A 13,893-nucleotide genomic window follows, 5' to 3' on the forward strand; every position below is an offset into this window, starting at 1 on the left:
TTCAACTTTCAAAAGACCCGCTGAAAACTTTTATGTACCATCAGGTTTATGCAGGCAATGATGAATGCATACTGCATATTTTTAAAATAGCTAGATGGTTTCTCATTTTAACATTTTTATGTGGTTTTTATTGTGTGGTGTTATAACTGTTGTAAACCACTCTGATACTTTTTATGAATACAGTGGTGCCTCGCAAGACGAAATTAATCCGTTCCGCGAGTCTCTTCGTCTAGCGGTTTTTTCGTCTTGCGAAGCAACCCTATTAGCGGCTTAGTGGATTAGCGCTATTAGCGGTTTAGCGGCTATTAAAGGCTTAGCGGCTTAGCGGCTTAGCGGCTAAAAGGCTATTAGCGGCTTAGTGGCTTAGAAAAAGGGGGGGGGGAAGCGAAAAAAATCTCAAGACTCACAAGACATTTTCGTCTTGCGAAGCAAGCCCATAGGGAAATTTGTCCTGCGAAGCGCATCGAAAAACGGAAAACCCTTTCGTCTAGCGGGTTTTTCGTCTTGCGAGGCATTCGTCTTGCGGGGCACCACTGTAGTGGTAAAAAATTATATATACATTCGTACCTTGGATCCCAAATGCCCAGAAACTCTGATGTTTTGGTTCCCAAATGCCGCAAACCCAGAAGTGATTGTTCCGGTTTGTGAAGGTTCTTTTGGAACCCGAACGTCCAATGGGGCTTCCGCGGCTTTCGATTGGCTGCAGGAGCTTCCTGCAGCCAATCAGAAGCCATGCTTTGGTTTCCAAACATTTTGGAAGTTGAACGGACTTCCGGAGTGGATTCTGTTCGACTTCCAAGGTAGGACTGGAGAGAGAGAGAGAGAGAGAGAGAGAGAGAGAGAGAGAGAGATATTCTCATATTCATTAGCTGGTTATTATGCACATTAACCACTCAACTTACATTCCCTTAACATATATATTTGCTCCACTTTCATCTCTGCTAAATAATGTGAAACTCTGGAAAACCTGTTTAACAGCAGAAGAAATGTGTCCAGCAGGAAACCCAAACTTTTCATAAGCCCATTTGAACTCCCTTAAGAACCATTGGCAGTAATCAGTTTTTGCTGCGTGCTATGCTTTATAGTGTTTGTTTTCAGTTTTTAAATTGCAAAATGCTGAAGGGAGAATAATAGGGTATTTGAATCCATGCACATACTGATTTTTGACTGGAATAAAGTTATTTCTCCATATTGAGATCCAAATATATTTGTGCCACATAGTCTTCAGTTTTTATGAAACTGTTTATAAAAGAAAGCAGTTTAGCTTCTTAAAAAACAACACCACCTTTCTTCCAGGGTCTCCTCCACCTTCCTCAATCTCTTGCCTGATCATTTTGATTTCCCTTACAAATGTGCAGTCCAGTGTATGCATGGCATGTTTCAGCAACATACTTTTGCAGTTAGGCAGAATCCCATTGGCTCTGGAAAATCTCCTGGCAGGCCCTTGGCTTCTGCTATAGCAAATCCCTGAGTAGCACACCCACTCCCTCACTTTAATAAGGAGGATAAGCAACATCCATTTTATACTACTGTCAAAGTCTGGCCCACCCTGACCTTACATGTGTGTAGCACATGGTGATTAGAATTCTCCTGCATAATCTATGCGGATGAGGTAAGTAAAATACCAATTAATTGTCACCTCTCTAGCAGAGAGATATTGTGCCTTAGAGACTTCCAGATTTATGGATGTCAAGGTTGTTATGTGCGACCTCTAGCAGAGAAATAATTTTGAATTTTTGTCATTTTTTAAAATTCAGATTCTTTGTTTTAAGTAATTGAGTCCCTAAGTAATTGAGCCACCTAAGCTCTACCCATCACATTCCTTGCCCTTAAATCCTTTGGGAGTAATTGATGGCTATAGCATTCTGTGTCGCACTGCTTTTTACAGTACAAAATTGCCATTTACTATGCTAGAGCTAAGGGTCTTTTTGTTGCTTACGGCCCAAATGGGAAGCTGTTTCCTATTACCATTTTGTTACTCTACTCAATGCTAGTTTCAAACCTCTGTATGAAAGCCATAATCCCATGTAGAGTGGATTGAAGTGTCAACTGTGAGGTTAAAAAAGCCATGGAGGGCAGCTCTTAGGGCTGGTTCTCACATACATGTACATAATTTGACTTCTCATTACTTGGCTATTTAGCACTTGGGGACCAATGGCAAACACCTGGTCTACATGTACAGCACAGTGAAGTGGTATGGTCCTGAGAATGGGTTGTGCCGCTTTAGACTACAGTTTGAGAGGATGCTTTGAAAAACAACCATCTCCCACATATATAACTCCCTGTAAGTAAAAAGCTAGCATATCACAGACAGGCCATAGTTCCCTGCAATACCAAACCATCCAACCAACCAACCAACCAACCAACCAACCAACCAACCAGAAATCACTGCCAGGGCTCCTCAACATTCCCTACATATTGCTGAAGACACTCTCCCTGCTGCTGTATATTTTATTCATATGTTCAGCAATAGTCTGCCCTGCACTGCCTGCTGAAGGTTTGTAACTAAACTGATCATAACAAGATTCTTTTATAAAAAAGAAACCTAATAATGTTTAACAGAATGCTTAATCACAAAATTAATCTGGTTGTACCTATAGATAGCTTTCAGTAACTTTCAGCAATACTTATTATCTGCTAGACAGTTATGGGGAGGGGCATTTTGCATCTGAGTGCCTTCCTTTCTGTACATTACCTTCTAGAGGCCTCTGGGAGGACTGAAACTTGAAGATCTCTAGTGAATGCTTGTTTACTGCCCACAAACAAAATGTTGCCCCCTGTGTCTCCCCAAAAGGCAATAGAGGGGTGAAATGAGAATAGTTATTTGCCCGGGGGGGGGGGCAGAACAAATTAGCACAGACTAGAGATGCTGAGAAGGTAAAAGGTTGGCCATGTGTGGCTGTAGCTGCTGTTAAAACTAATAACTGCTACAGCAACTTGGTGACTTGTGACCATGTGGAAGCCTTATTTATTTAGGGCTCTTGCATAAACTATGTCAAGGTTGTACTGATAGGGTGTTCTTGGCTGGCTGGTAGAGCCAGTGCAATGCTATAGGACTTGGTGTTCTGTCAGCTGCCCCACATGGCAAATGCTTGTCAGCACATCAGCACATAGCATGGTGTTATAAGATTGTTAGTAAGGCCTTTGTCATGACCTCCATAAAATATCACCCCTTTCTGATTTGCACTATTTAAATTATACAAAAATCACTGGTTCTTGATACAATTTGAGGTTGATACCATTATTTTAATAGATTAGAATGCTGAAGTTGGACTGCAAGGCTTGTTTACGGTGTGTTTGCAGCTCTTTGTGTTTCCATTTAATTTGCCTAGTCCACATGACATCACCCTCAAACAACACAAATCCCAAACCTTGCTCTGCTACTCTCCTTTCCATGTCCACTACTTCCTCGATGTTTTTTTCTGGCTGTTCTTGTAATACTTTCTGGCTCACTCCTAAATGGAGGAGCATAGCCTTGTTGTTTTTTTCCTTCTCAGCCCACGCATTTGCACAAAACCAAAACCCTGCACAAGTAAACCACATTAAAAAAATATTAACCAGATATTGGGCAGCAAACTGAAAATGGTGCTTTTCATTTCTTTTTTCGCTATGCTCGAAAAGATTTATGGCCTGCTCCTGAAAGGAGTGTAGTCCCATTTATACATATTTCTTTTAATCCTTCAGATTTGCACAACACCAGAAAAGTGCAAAGGCAAACTACATTAGCTATATATATATATATATATATATATATATATATTCTGATCAGTTAAGTTTGCACAAAACCGAAAAACTGTGGATGTGTGTGCTGATAATTTATAATTGCCTGAATGTATGCTTTTGCTCATTTCCCAAAACAAAAAAAAAAAACAAAAGTGCACACATATCTATTTGTGCACATGCCCTGTTGGCACTGAATTGGCATAATAGAATTAACAATTTAGAAGGAGGAACCTTGACCAAAGGGAAGACCCAACTAGTATGAACAGAAAAGACTGAAGTTGCACCTCATACACTAATTCCAATAAATCTGGGTGTGGACTAATCCAGTATCATTCTAATGGGGGAAAACAGCTAAATAATGCTCAAATGTGGATAAGGCCTTAGATGCCTTGCCTTCAAATCCCTACACTTAGTGCAAACTCATTGATAGCACAGTCCCAGTTATGTCTACCCACAAATAAGTCCCATTGAGGGTTACTCATGGGCGCAGACTGAATAGACTTTGGCAGGTCACTATTTTTCAGACATATTATAGGATTGAGAAAATAGAAGAGATGATGATCATGATCTTGTTGGGGAAACAGTGTTGTACAAATGGGACAGCCCAATATTGTTCACTTAATTTCTATTCTGAACATTGGGTCCCAAAATATTGCTCTTTGTGCTTTGCATGGATAATTTTCATTTCTATTTCCTTCCACAATAGGTTGTAAAATGAACAAGATATAATTTAAATATTACACACACACACACACACACACACACACACACTATGCCCAGCCAAAAATTTTATTTCCCCCCACAACCTGAATATTTTATCAATTATCTTTCAGTTATAGGACATTTCACGAAAAGGATTTACCTAACAACAAAGAATTTTTTTAAGGACAGATGCTACCCTTAATTTAGATTTTTATATTTTATATAGCCTTCCCACTTATCTGTGATAAAGCTGAACTCAACCAGTGCAGACACATCCCTCCCTCCCCCACCAATTATTTTAATGCATAGACCAGAAATGCTTTAATATGTTTTTTGTCTTCGAGTAACTTTTCTAATGAGTGTGATAGATTCCCATAGCATTGTTTACTCCCCAGCCTGTTCTTCTGAATGCCATCCTTGAGGGCTACAGCAAGCAAAAAGATGGATCAAACTGAAGCAATCTAATCAGACTTCTGATATGTATTTCCTTACTTCACTATTTGGAATGTCATTTGATAAGCACATCAGTTATAAGAACATCTAAAGATGACATAAATCATGTTGCTGATGTCAGTAATCTCAGCATAATACTATTTGTACTATGCAGGGCCTGACTGCAACCCATCACTGTGGTATATGAGCGCCTTTCTGTGGCTTCTTAAATGACCTGACTGGCACCTGCCATGTGTCATAACTCACAGGCTCATTCATTTCAGATTCTAGTAAGAAAATGCTCAGTTGTGTTGCTGAAGCCTAAGGGGTTTTCACAACTAACTTTGCTTGAAGCAATCAGGCCTGCTAATTCAAGCCTAGGAATTTGAATTTAGCCTTGAATTATGCATATGCATTTACTAAAATCGTACTTTTATTTTAACCACTTTCTCCCCTCTGTATTTTGCTTCCACTGCATACTCTCTTCTTTGTGTAGTCTATGTTATTTTCAAGCAAGGTCTTGAATTAATTTCTACATTTGTACAGCACCAGACACACCTAATACTGCAGAAGCAATGATTAGATCTTATTGCTTAACTTTATTGGTTTTTAATGTCCAGCTTTACTAACTTGACACAGCTATGAATTTAGAAATATTTGAGAAAACTGTGTATGGCATACAAGCACTGAAGTAATAATGGCTGCCCTGGTTTTTATGAAAACTCTCTCTCTCTCTCTCTCTCTCTCTCTCTCTCTCTCACACACACACACACACACACACACATACCCCAAGAGGTTTCAGTCACTGAAGCCTAGCGAGCTTGCGTGTTTAAAGTCTACTTAATACAAACATGCTAAAAGTGGATAATAGCAACACAGTCTAATGAAGAAAAATGATTCAATTTCATGCTGGTTTGTTGTAATAACTTCTTTACCATTTTCACTCATTACTTTCGACTTGATGTTGATCATGGCAGATCTTGTTTGATGCACTGTTCTCTCTTCTGAACTGATGTGATTTGTGCACATTGTGAAATGTAAGTGAGCCTGACAGGGCTCCCTTTTGGCTACACCTGAGCTATATATATAGCTGTTGTTACAGAGGATGGGGTCACAAGATTGACAATATTGGCATGGCTTCATATGAGGTGAAAAGGTTTGAAACCAGTCAATTAGGATTAGAATCAGTACTTCTATGGGTTTCTATAAAAGGATTAGAGAACAAGTATGAGCCAGAAATGACTGTGTCAAGAAATAAATTGATGATAATATGAATTAAAGGGAAAAATGACAGAAGAATGGACAAGTTTATTCTAGAGGAGAGTGTAATGACAGGGTGAAAGAGTGAATGTTTTGCAATGTGAAGTTTTCATTTTTCAGTTTAAATGCAGGCCTTTTTGATTTCACTACAGAAATGTGAATAGGAGGGAAAAGTCAAACCCTGGAGATATATAAAACGCTGTCAGGGAGCTGCAGAGAAAAATTATATTTTAATAGTCTGATTATGTTAAAAATATCACATGTGAGAAATGAGACAGAAGGTCAAATTTGGTAGATAAGGAAAAATAGTGGCCTATAGAACCATTTTCATCCGAAGGAAGTTGTTCTTATATTGTTTTCCTAGTCTTTACTCATTTTATTTTTTTCAAATGTCAGTTGCTAAAAAACCTCTGATCCTGACTGAGACCAACTGCTGTGTCAAAGTAAAGTTCAAACAAATATTTCTGGGTGTGGAAGCTGGTAGAGGCAAGCGCAGAGGCAAACAGTCGATCGTTCTGTTCAACAGAATATGACTATGGCTGTGTGCTTCTGATAGTTATTTTACTCATGTGCACTTAATCTCTCATCAGTTGATGCCTCCCATCTGAATGCATCAACTGTGTCTCATTGAAATATATTGTGTATGCAAAACTGGGTGATCTGAGAATTATATTTGTGGTAGTTAATACAGAACAGTGGTTGGTTGGACAGTGTTCTCGAAGCTACAAACATGAGTCTGACCAAACTGCGGGAGACAGTGGAAGACAGAAGTGCCTGGCGTGCTCTGGTCCATGGGGTCACGAAGAGTCGGAAACGACTAAACTACTAAACAACAACAACAATACAGAATAGTTCATTCACACATATTGTTAACTTGAGTGTGAAACAAGACAGAGTGCATGAACCCTGATACTAGATACAGATAACCACACGCCTAAAATGTTACATTCTCTCCTTCCCGTCCCACCTGGATCTGTTTTCCAGTGGATGCTGGTCCATTCGAGTGAATGGAGCATTGTCCCACCAACCCCAGTCTGCAGCCAGCCAGACCCCACCTGCCACCTGCATTGCCAGTCCCCATGAGCACGAACCACCACTGCTTTTGTCCACTGACATACCTGCAGAGGTGGGAAAGCAGTTGTGGTCCTTGGAGACTGATGGATTTGTTTTACATTTTAAAGATAAAAATTACTCACATTTCTTCTGACCCCAGATAACGCTGTTTTCCAGCCAGGGAGGGATGCAGCTAGGGTCCCATTTAATCATGTTGCCTTGGATAGATTTCAGCAGCAGATAAATCTGCACAGTTTGATGACATGCAAAACAATTCTTGGAGGTTTGAGAACTACAACCTGTCCTAGAGAACCCTGCCCTTCGTGGTTATTTTAAAAATTAATCTGTCAGGTTAGGACTCACCACATGAACCTCAGAAGTAGTTAATGCTTTTTTGAGTGTAGTGCCCCCTACCCTCAAAGAGGAAGCAGTTAGACTCAGTGGCACTCACCTGACTTCCTGCTGCTTGTGTTGCTACTCTAGGAGCTAGAGGGGAAGGGGCAAAGTGGCAGTGTATTTGATTCAGTGCAAACATACCGGTGGAAGCATTGAATTGGTTCCACCAAAGTACTTGCACACCACCTCCCCACTCCATTCAATTTCCCGATAAGAAGCAGTGACACAGGCTACATGTCAGGTGAGCCATATCCTGCTGACTGCTCCTGGTTAGACCCATGTTTAAAAAGCAAACAAATTTTGGACAACTATTGGCCAGTGTCTGGTTTCTGATCTGGTAGAGAAACTGTTACCATAAAGCACCAATGCTGCAGCAAGCAAAGGCTCCAGCAGCTCAGCCAGCTGCTTGTGGCTGGAAAGCCAGACAGGATGTTTGTGACTGTTGCCATGGGAACAAAGGGGCAGTCCATTCTGCACTGAGCACCGGATGTTAGCTCAGTGTGTGTGTGTGTCATATGACCCGTACTGGATGTACTTGGGAGGAGTTTTCTCCTTGCTGTTGTTGAGTGCAGACATGATTCTCTGTACTGATGTAAGAGGCAGAAATAAATGATGTAAATAGCTTTCTGTCTGCTTCTTTCCCCTCCCTGGGGACACCAAAGGGGAGAGAGGAAGAACGGTGTGTTCCTCTCATACATCTGAGAAGAATCGCTGGACCTCGCCTGCTTATCAGCAGAGGTTGGGAGACGCGGGGAGGTCGACAGGAATATCTGCCGGTGCCTGCTTGTGGCACATTCCTCTGACCCAGGCAGAATTCCAACAGAAACAACCTTGTTGACCTGGTGGATATGTTACCTTGGGAATGGGTGTGGGTTGTGTGGCTCTGTTAGGTCTCCTCTAAAGACCTGGCTGCCTGCATCCACTTTGAAACAATTAATTAAAGACTGCTCTGGGGTTTTAACTTAACTGCTGTTATTTTTTTTTTTTTTTAAAAAGACTGAATTGTTATTGTTAAATTTGCATTTTATACTTTTATTTTATGATGTGAAGCATCTTGAGAGTGCTGTATGACCTGAAAGGCCATGCAAAAATACTTCAAACAAACAAAAAGATTAAGGGGGGGGGTCAGAACCATAAGGTTCAAAATATGGCAAACATTGCAACATAGTGTGGTGGCTGCTTAAAAAAACTATGAAATATAATGTTGCATAAGCTTCTGCAACAGGAACCTTATTGCTTTTGTAGCACACATTCTGCAGCAAGTGTATTGCTGCATTGGTTTCTGAGGTTGCAGTTCATCCAGGGAAACCTCAGAACGTTCTCAATGAACACAGATCAGTTTATTACAGATATTCTCAAGGAATGCTTGGAAAGACGTTACTTATTTACTCTTGCCCCTACTGTGGCAAGCATGCCGTCTGATGAAAGGTCTTTCCTGTTTTGAAATATGTGCCAATTGCCTCCCCTTAAGTATTATATAGAAAGTCTTTTTCATCAGTGCCGTGCAACGGTGCCTCTAGTCTCCTTTCACAAGCTCATCTGTTTGAAATATTGGTCCCTTACACATGTCTTGAACTTTGTGACTTCTCCATGATGTCTGTCACTATAGTATTGATTTCTCCCTGTTTCTCGTCCTTTAAAACTGTCAGTAGAGTCCTCTACAATAGGGAAGGTTTGCTGGTTAGCAATTTCATTGCTTTTACAGTATGGAGAAGATGTATATGTTTTGATTTGAAAACAGGCTTCTGAGAAAGTTTGAGTCATTTTAAAAAAAGACTGTGGAACTATTATCATGCTCCCTACAACATCTTTCGCTTCTGTTGTGAGAGATTTATTAAGCTGCCAGATCTAACTCCCATGTTTATTGTCGGCTTCATATGGACAATTTATTGTTCAGAAAAAAAGCATGTGATATAGGTGTCCCAGGATGGTGTATTTTGAATTCACTTTCATGCAAAAATCTCATTGCATTTGGAAAACTAGTGCATCAGGGCAGGCTTTCTATCAAGTACTTCCTAAGCAAAGGTACCCTCTTTTAGTTCACATTCTTGTTCTGTTTACTTGAACAAAAACATACAGGGTATTTCTGTGTGATTCACTGTTACCTTGATCTTATGAATCTGTACCAGACTATCGGAACTTGTTTGTTTTCTGTTTGACCATGGCCTAGTTCAGATATCATGCAAGGCAAAACCAGGGTTTAAAAGGAATGTGTGAGCGTGTGGGCTCCTGGTGAGGCAATCACACATGCTTTGCTCATTTTGCTGCTGCACCATGCTGAACAATGCCATTGCTTAACACATTCCAAAATAAATAACCAAGGCCTGCTGATATATGCCTTCATCATAAAAAGCAGGCACAAACTAGGGATGGGGCAGCTGTTAAGTTGAATCTGCTGTCCCCTAAGCCCAATGATCCACCTTAGAGCTTCTCAGTGTAACCTGAAATGCAGTCACAGACAGAAGGCAATGCCCAAACAAAAAGGCACAGCCTGAGGGAACTGGCCAGGAGCCCATTGGACCAAAAAGCCCCCTAAAATGCTAGCAGCATTGCATCCTATTTTTTTTATTCCCCAATCAAACTAAATAAACTAAAACTTTTTTTCAAATTGACATCTAAACATTACTTTAAAAACGCTAACTTAAAAATGAGATTAAAAATACAATTTATTTGCTGTAGTGATAACTAGGCATGTACAAATATACTGTCAATTTTCATGATCTTTATCTTTAATCATATAATGAGCTAACCCAAGTTGACCAAAACAGATTGTTTCTTCTAGTGAGTGAGACCGCGCTTACCGGGTGTTAGCAAAAGGTAGTGAAAGTAGCTCAGACAATGACAGAGCCAGAAGCAGGCAGAAGAAAAAGGCTGGAATGGATCTGCAGCAGGCAGAGGCTGAAGATCCGTTCCAGCATTTCCCCCCTGCCTGCCCTCTATCTGTTCCCTTCTGCCTCCCTTTTTTTAAAAAAAATTGGGTGTGCCCGGTCACAGCCATGGTAACAGGGATAGTTGGCCTATCACTAATTTAAATCAACCCACTCACTCTGAGTAGGTATGCAAGCTGCTCTAGGGACAAGTGTGGACTACTGATGTGCAACTTGAGTCACCTGGGTATATGCTACAGTTGTCTGTATTATCCTGTAGGTTTTCCTGGCACCTTGTGTTTACACTCTGATCTGAGAAACATGGACTAAGTAATATGTTAGGTGCTGGACAAGACACTGAGGAGGATGGCTTTGTTACTCTTTCTCTAACTCCTTCATTTGCTTGGTGATGAGTAACACCTCTGAAGATTTGTGATTTACACCATGGCATCTCTTCTCTTCTAGGCTCTCCTTACTATTACAGCGCTGCGGCCCGAGGAGCAGCACCTCCAGCAGCCGCTGCCGCTTATGACCGCCACTGACACATGGAACCAAGAAGCACTTATTAAACACATTACGCCGGATGACACAACTGGAACCACCTAGCATGTAACTGCAGAAATCGGACTACAAGGATGGATAAGAGAAAATACCCTGCATGAACCCATGCAACAATTGGAATGTTATTCTTTCAGCTAGGTGAACCGCTTATTACTGTTTTTAATCATTGAAATTCTAGTGACCTTAACTGAATCTCCCATAAAAAAACAGAGCAAACAAAGAATCAGTTTTGCTGACATTCCCTGTGGTTTGCAAGATGCAGTAGCCATGTGATACGCACAGTCTTCTTGCTTCTGGACTAACTAGCTGGTTCTCTGTTCTCCTGACCATGTCAGGGGAACCAAAGCAGTTCTAAATGTTGAGCAGTCCTCCATTGAATGTCTCTCTTTAATGTTGCGTGATTCAACATGGACTGTATGGGTTGAAGTTTATTTTAGGGAGAGGGCATTAAAGGAGAAAAAATGGTCTGCTCAAATGACAAAGCACCAATGTAAATAACTTACTTCTTTGTGTTACTATGGAGTGGTATAGCATAAACAGCAACAAAGGACAAAAGAGGAGTTTAAAATACAGTGGGAAAATGTGTTTTGATACTGGTGCACTGACTCCAAGAATTCAGTAAGCTTTAAACCAACTTTGAACCAGGTTAACATTCATTGTGGCTATTTCTGGGGCTGTTGTTCTTTCTTGATACATAATTCAAATCTGATGGTCATGTGGGCATATATGCACCATATGTTGGCATTGAACATGTGAGCAAATGACAGACATGGGCAATTAGTGACATTTTAACTGCTGAATATTAATTTATGCTTATTTGCAGTCACTACTAGCAAAGTTACACACACACTGGCTATAGCTTTAGCTAAATGTTACAGAAGAGATTCCATATAACGAAAGCCTTATGTATATTGCAATTGCAGAAATTTAAGGTGGTACTTTTTCCAAACTGCTTAAACAGTGGTAACTGGGGGCCACTATGAAAGCTACACTAAAGTTCCCTTCACATTAATAAAGGGGCAGTGGTCCAAGGTTGCTCAGCTCCCTGACCCAAATGTCTAGGTGTTGAGTTGGGATGGAAGGATCTGTCAGTTTGGGTTTTCTCAATTTCTCCAATATTAAATTTAGTCCTCCACATTTTGCAGCAAATTTTTTTCCTCAAAAAAAAACACATGTAAAAATTCATTATTTTACTGTGAATTTCATATTTTTATATGCAGCTTTGACTAATACACAGTTTGCAAGCAATTTTCTGTATATTATTTTCACTAATAGATTCATTTTTATTCACACATCCCTCTAAAATGCACTTTTGTAAACGTTGATTGAAGAACTACACCACAAAATTCAGATTAGTGCAAATTTCTAAGAATAGCTATGTTTTGGTTTACATATTGGTTGAGAGACAGCAAATTTGATAGGTTCAGCTGTAAATACACAATAAATCAAATTTTCTCCTGTGTGTAAACATCTTAAGATAACTAGAACTCATGGAGGTTACAGACCTCTACTGGAGCCCCTTTTACATTAATTAATTAATTAATTAATTAATCGTTTTATTGTATTCCACCTTTCCATAGTTAAAACCATGCTCAAGGCTTACATGAAAACGTCCACAATTACAAACATAACAAACAATAAATAAAACAAATCAAAAAGTAAACAACCAAATTGAACATTTTCCACATAACTCTAAAAAGAAATAAAAATAAAGATACAAAAAGCTAATATCAACAACAACCCCTCTCCCAACAAAACCCCTGAAACCCTAGTGCAAATCTGTTCCTCTCACCTGGCCCCCCTGCACTCTGGATCTGCTTATTTCTTAAGAACTTAGAAAACTACCTTCCATCACCGCCTCGCCACTGGTTCCTTTTGCTCACTATTGTATACATTGGCAGCAGTCTTCCAGGGAGCCTTTGTATATCCACCCTGGAAATGTGACATATTTACCTCAAGAACTTAGGACCATTTGCACATGTGCTCTACTACTGAGCTGTGCCCCTTCCTCAAACATTCTTACAAAATTTCTAAAGCTTGATAAAAATAGTTATGATTTCTGATATGGAAGAAGGACTGGTTAAGCCTCTTAATCACTTAGGTTTACTGTTTTTGACTGCTGCAAGTTCTACCACTGTGCACAAATCGAATGTTGTGGCAGTGTTGGCTGTTCTTAGCAACTGTGCTTGACATGTGCACCATTATCCTTTTCTATCCAACTAAGAGCTGATTCACAGTGCCAGGTTCTTCCACATGATCAGGTTACATGTTCTGAAGTCCACACACATGGGCTTTCTCATGTAGACATCCCTGCTTGATACATGGACATGTGTGTGTGTGTGTGTGTCCAGAGAGCTGCACAACTTAAGAGGCAGAGCCAATATTGTGACCATACTACTGATCCTTTAATCATTTGAATCTCTTCATGAGCATAACACATTGTGACACCCCCAGGGTCCATCACAAGGTTTCTCCCCAGGTTGTCATTAAAGGTCAGTCCCTCGGCTACTCCACTTAGTCCTGACCTCTCTCAAACATATCGGTTACCATGACCTACCGACTTGGACAGCAGGAGGACTCTTCTCCATCACCCATGGCACGATAGGCAGCAGGCAAGAGGCATAGTTTATATTAGAATCTACCCAGACCAGAATTCATCCTTTCAAGTTCTGAAGCTTGAACTTTTATTTAATTGAGGACCCCCCCACCAGTGCAGGCAAGTAACATCTACACAGTTGTTGTAATTCTAACGTCCTGCCTAAGTGTGTCTGCTCTAGAGTCTCTACAACTATCCTATCTCTCTTATAAATATATTTCATTGTACCCTTCCTCTCACTGTCTGTCTCATCTTCCTCTAATCCACAATTGACCTTCCCAATTGGCACTCCTTCCCTCTCTT

The 13,893-nt window shown here is 40.3% G+C and overlaps 1 protein-coding gene and 1 long non-coding RNA gene across 8 annotated transcripts in view; one reads left to right on the forward strand and one right to left on the reverse strand.

Annotated features, from left to right (window-relative positions):
* The window catches only part of PAX5 (paired box 5), a 253,791-nt gene extending 242,574 nt beyond the window's left edge, over positions 1-11,217 (forward strand). For all 4 annotated transcript variants that reach the window (XM_080986922.1, XM_080986919.1, XM_080986921.1 and 1 more), the window contains one exon: positions 10,899-11,217. In XM_080986922.1, the coding sequence (XP_080843048.1) occupies positions 10,899-10,975 (77 nt within the window). In that variant the 3' untranslated portion in view covers positions 10,976-11,217. The remainder of the gene's footprint in view (positions 1-10,898) is intronic.
* The window catches only part of LOC308466307, a 101,706-nt gene continuing 91,038 nt past the window's right edge, over positions 3,226-13,893 (reverse strand). For 2 of the 4 annotated variants that reach the window (XR_013980708.1, XR_013980710.1), the window contains 2 exons: positions 5,793-6,263; positions 3,226-3,524 (listed from right to left, as the gene is read on the reverse strand). This is a non-coding gene — a long non-coding RNA (uncharacterized lncRNA). Of the gene's footprint in view, positions 3,525-5,792; positions 6,328-13,893 lie in introns of all 4 variants that reach the window. The other 2 variants (XR_013980709.1, XR_013980707.1) reach the window with 2 other exon arrangements.

Source organism: Podarcis pityusensis, assembly GCF_964106645.2.
Source record: "Podarcis pityusensis genome assembly, chromosome: 17".
NCBI classification, from domain to species: domain Eukaryota; kingdom Metazoa; phylum Chordata; class Lepidosauria; order Squamata; family Lacertidae; genus Podarcis; species Podarcis pityusensis.